The 4,729-nt window shown below is 35.2% G+C and overlaps 1 protein-coding gene across 1 annotated transcript; it reads left to right on the top strand.

The window, feature by feature from the left end:
• The first annotated feature begins 203 nt into the window (after positions 1–203).
• Positions 204–4,413, top strand: LOC127074295 (ribose-phosphate pyrophosphokinase 1). Its single transcript, XM_051015606.1, has 8 exons — positions 204–524; positions 634–792; positions 884–1,132; positions 1,219–1,362; positions 1,444–1,611; positions 2,325–2,394; positions 3,721–3,802; positions 4,077–4,413. The coding sequence occupies exons 1-8, from the start codon at positions 363–365 to the stop codon at positions 4,255–4,257; spliced, it is 1,215 nt and encodes a 404-aa protein (XP_050871563.1). The 5' UTR covers positions 204–362; the 3' UTR covers positions 4,258–4,413.
• Positions 4,414–4,729: the final 316 nt, after the last annotated feature.

The raw sequence follows: 4,729 nt of genomic DNA, 5'->3' as shown, positions 1-4,729 counted from the left end.
TAAAAATCTATAAAATAATACAAACGGATGATAGTGATTAATCAACCGTATAAATTATTTTCCACATCGACCGTAATTATTCCCTTTTAAAATTATGTTGAAAACATTACAAATTAATTAATTTATATTAAATGACGGGTCAAGTTAAAAATTAAATAAAATCTACAGCCCCTACATTAATACGACGGCGTACATAGACCCCAACACATTAAAAACCGAATCCTCACTCTCGCGTAAAACCCCACAGACCCGCCACAAACAACAACAGAGCTCCAGAATCGCTCTGTTCTGCTTCAAACTTCCCTCTCTCTCTGTTGCAGAGAACACAAACCCTAACCGTGACACGTGTTGTTCCTGAACACATGGCTTCATCACTTTTTCAAGTTCAACACACGTCGTCATCAACCATGCCTTTCACTTCTTCCTCCTCCTCTCTCTTCACCGGCGCCTCTCATGCCTCCACCGTTCGAACATTAGGTTTTCTTGACCTTCCCCGCACTCGAACCGTCGCGTACAATAGCGTGGTACTGTTCCATTTTTCTTTTTCTCTCTCTTTCTTTTTGTCTTGTTATATTATTTTTTTATTATTATATTTACACTTTATGCCTTTTTTTATTATTTTGTTCCTGCTAGAAATGTGATATGTCTGAAGCTTCGAATTTGCTTAACGGGAAACCGATTGTTCCCGTTCTACCCAAGTTCATGGAATCTGCAAAAACTGAGAACACCGTTAGTAGAAACGGTAGCAAGTTGAAATTGTTCTCCGGTACCGCTAATCCTGCACTCTCTCAGGTACTACTTCCATTTATTTTTTCTTTACTTTCATTTTTAAATATTTAGTTTAGTTCATTTTTTTATGAAATTATTATGTTGCTTCAACTAGGAAATTGCTCGGTATATGGGTTTGGAGCTTGGAAAAGTTTCGATAAAGCGATTTGCAGATGGTGAAATCTATGTCCAGTTACAAGAGAGTGTTAGAGGTTGCAATGTATACCTTATTCAACCAACATGCCCTCCTGCAAATGAGAATTTCATGGAGCTTCAGATAATGATCGATGCATGTCGAAGAGCTTCCGCCAAAAACATCACTGCTGTCATTCCATATTTTGGATATGCTAGAGCTGATAGAAAGGCAAGTATATATATATACAAGAAATCTGTAATTTTGTTGGTTTTCTGAGGGATTTATATAGAGTTTTTTTTTGTTTTCTTTAACAGACTCAAGGGCGTGAATCAATTGCAGCTAAACTTGTTGCGAATCTTATTACCAAAGCTGGGGCGGATCGTGTTCTTGCTTGTGATCTTCATTCTGGGCAGTCCATGGGTTACTTTGATATTCCAGTGGATCATGTGCATTGTCAGGTAATTTATTAGCTATGAATTTGTTGTAGTTTGTTTATTTAATGTGTTTTCTGATGCTGTTGTATATGTTGTGTCCATTAGCCTGTGATCCTTGATTATCTTGCTAGTAAGACAATAAGTTCGAATGACTTGGTGGTTGTTTCCCCTGATGTTGGTGGTGTTGCAAGAGCACGTGCTTTTGCTAAGAAGTTATCTGATGCACCTTTGGCTATTGTAGACAAAAGGCGCCACGGACACAATGTAGCTGAGGTAATAACTGCAACAAAATCTATGAATTATTATTTGTCATATATCTTTTGGAATTGCCGTTTATAAAAGCAATTGTACTTTTCAAACATCGGTTAGTTGATTTTTATTGGTGTTAATTATCAATCACTAAATAAATAAGTTTTCCTTCGCTGGTATACACTTCGCTACGCTTGACTTAACTGACAGTTGTGGCTATTGGTAATACTCATATGGTGTGTACAGTGTTACATTTTACCTGCAAAATATAGAAGGTCATAAGAAAGTTGCTTCCTTACTGTATTATCAGCTTAGCACAATCGAGGGTTGTATGTAGGATGTATGATCGGTGTTACACAAGGGGCATAGATGGGGTAGTTTTACGACTATGCTATTATGCAATTTACAATGACGTCTCTAATATTTCTAGCTTTGTTTGGTTTGCATACCATTTATTGTTCTTCTAGGTTGTTATAATTATTATATTGGAATCAGTTATGAATGTTGTGGTCCTCATACAAGGCACTTTCGCACTGTTGTCCCGTTTCTTTGATTTTGACAAGGTTATGAGGATTCAAGCTCTAGAGCGATTGATCACAATAAGTTACATTTTTGTTTACAGTGTTTTGATTCCTCAGGGGTTTAATTTGTCTTACAGAAGTTACAGTATTCTAGAGGGATCACAATAACTATGTGTATCATTGAGTTTATTTATTTGTCTTACGATTCTCTCGCAGGTGATGAATCTGATTGGTGATGTAAAAGGAAAAGTTGCTGTAATGGTGGATGATATGATTGACACTGCTGGTACGCTTTCACTAATGCACAATTTAACATTAGAAGTCTAACTAAGAAAACAAATATTTATATTTCCGTATCTGATTAAAGCGTTATTTATGTACATCCTGGCCCTTTTTTCTCAACACACATGCCTACGAAGTCTCTGTAATTCTCTTCATATGTATTTTGTTTAGCATTTTCCGTGACAGGACAATTCTTTGGATTGTTGTTATATACCAAATATCTTTTTTTTTTCATGAACTTTTATTTAACAGATCCCTTAAGTTACTGTAGCATTATATTGGTGTTCTTTATTTTTTAACGTATTTGCATCAGGATTTAAGAAATCATTTATTCTTACAGAAAATCGCTTAATCTAACTTTACACATTGTTTGGTTTCAATGAAAGTGAGTGGATGGAAAGAACAAAGGAAATAATGTTTATGGGAAAACGGGATTCCACCCTTTGGATGTTTTTGTCCGCGATGAAAGAAGGCTTGATTTCTGTGGGACCCCATGTCCAAAATCTATTCCATCAAAAGATTCAAAACTAAGAAGGAAGTAAAAAACAGACATGCAATTCATGAAATGACAAAATGGTGCTCACTGTTGTTTGCATCAAGCCTTTTGTTGTTTTTTCCAATTATTTTGCTTTATCATTATCCCCTAGTGTGCCATTATCATTACGGCCCAACCCTCTACTTTGCCCACCTGTCCCGTTTTTGGCGAATGCGGGCTTAAACGGTGTGGATATGACTTTTTTGTCACTTTTTAGGCTTTAGGAGTGACAGAGCCTGCTGGTCCGCCCTGCCCTTTTTGCTGGGTCGAGCCAAGTTTTCTGTCTCACACCCTCTCTACTTTGCCCGCCCTGCCCTTTTTTTTGGTGGGGGCGGGAATGCTCCCTTTACCACCCTAATCATTCCATTTCATTTTTATATGGCTTTGTTTTATTTTACACACGGTTGCTTGTTTTATGTAAAAATATATAATATTCCATCCAAATGTTGGGATATTTATGTCCTGATACATTTTAATGTTGGTTTATGTAAAAATATATCAAACAACTAAACAATTGTTTCATTTTCCACTCATTTTCATTCCATTAGCATGCTTTCCTTTTACCTTTAATTAATAGTTAAAAACTATTTTAAGACAGTAATTGAGATTTACAATCATTTTATGATTCTATCCATTGCATTTGCATGTTGGCTGCTACTTAACAGGTTAAGTTTTCATTTCCCTAACAAAGTTTTTGGTGTTTCTTGATTCTTGTGTAGGAAAGCATGATAGATATGATGTTTGTATATACTGTTTATCCTTTTATTGACTGATATTTGTTACTTTGGATCTCAGGAACCATTGCCAAGGGTGCAGCACTATTACATGAAGAGGGAGCTAGGGAAGTTTATGCTTGTTGCACTCACGGAGTTTTCAGGTATTGCTATTAGTTCTTCGACACAAATTTATTTTTAGTTATTTGTTATTTTAATCCCCTAGTAAAGTGGGTGAAGCATGTTATACTTGTTTTATACCATGCTCTTCAATTTCCATTAGCTTATATATTGCTCAAGTTGTCAAACATTATTCCAAAATCGAGGATTCTTATGTTCATTGTTGGCATTGCGCTCATTAATATATGTATCTAGGAACTTATGTTTTTCATTATGTATGAAACTGAAGTCTTATTATGTTTGTTGTTATATTTGCAGCCCTCCTGCAATTGAGAGGCTATCCAGTGGCTTATTTCAAGAGGTGATAATTACCAACACCATTCCAGTTTCAGAGCAGAACTATTTCCCTCAGTTAACTATTCTTACCGTAGCAAACCTGTTGGGTGAAACTATTTGGAGAATTCATGATGATAGTTCTGTCAGTAGTATTTTTCAATGAACATCTTAAATTGCCTTTTGCAGTTAATTTCAATCAATAAAATGTTGTTAATTATAGGCGTATCTATTCTAGCTCTCGCCCAGTATATCATTTTGGTTTCAATTTTAAATGTCATGTAGTGGACCTTTATCTTTATATATAATAAATTTTGAAATATATTTTTGGTCTCTTGAAATATAGCAACCTTTTTGCTCTCGGTCTTTGAAAAGTTTTTTTACGTACTTGTTTTTCTTTAATTCTTTATCATAACATATTGTCCATGTTCATGTTAGGAGGATAATTAGTTTTATGAACCTAGCTTTGGTACGCAGGTAAGGTTAGATAGAGAAATGAGGTTAGAATTATTATAGACGAAGAGTCGAAGAATGATAGTGTGGATGTAAAAAGGTTTTGGAAGAGTTAGAAGATTTTATGACATTATTTCAAGGAGAAGGAATCTAAATGTGCATGACATATTTCAAGGAGAATATTT

Source organism: Lathyrus oleraceus, chromosome 4, assembly GCF_024323335.1.
Source record: "Lathyrus oleraceus cultivar Zhongwan6 chromosome 4, CAAS_Psat_ZW6_1.0, whole genome shotgun sequence".
Lineage (NCBI taxonomy): Eukaryota > Viridiplantae > Streptophyta > Magnoliopsida > Fabales > Fabaceae > Lathyrus > Lathyrus oleraceus.
Note: the sequence above shows the minus strand (reverse complement) of the source record. Positions and strands in the feature narration are given on the sequence as shown.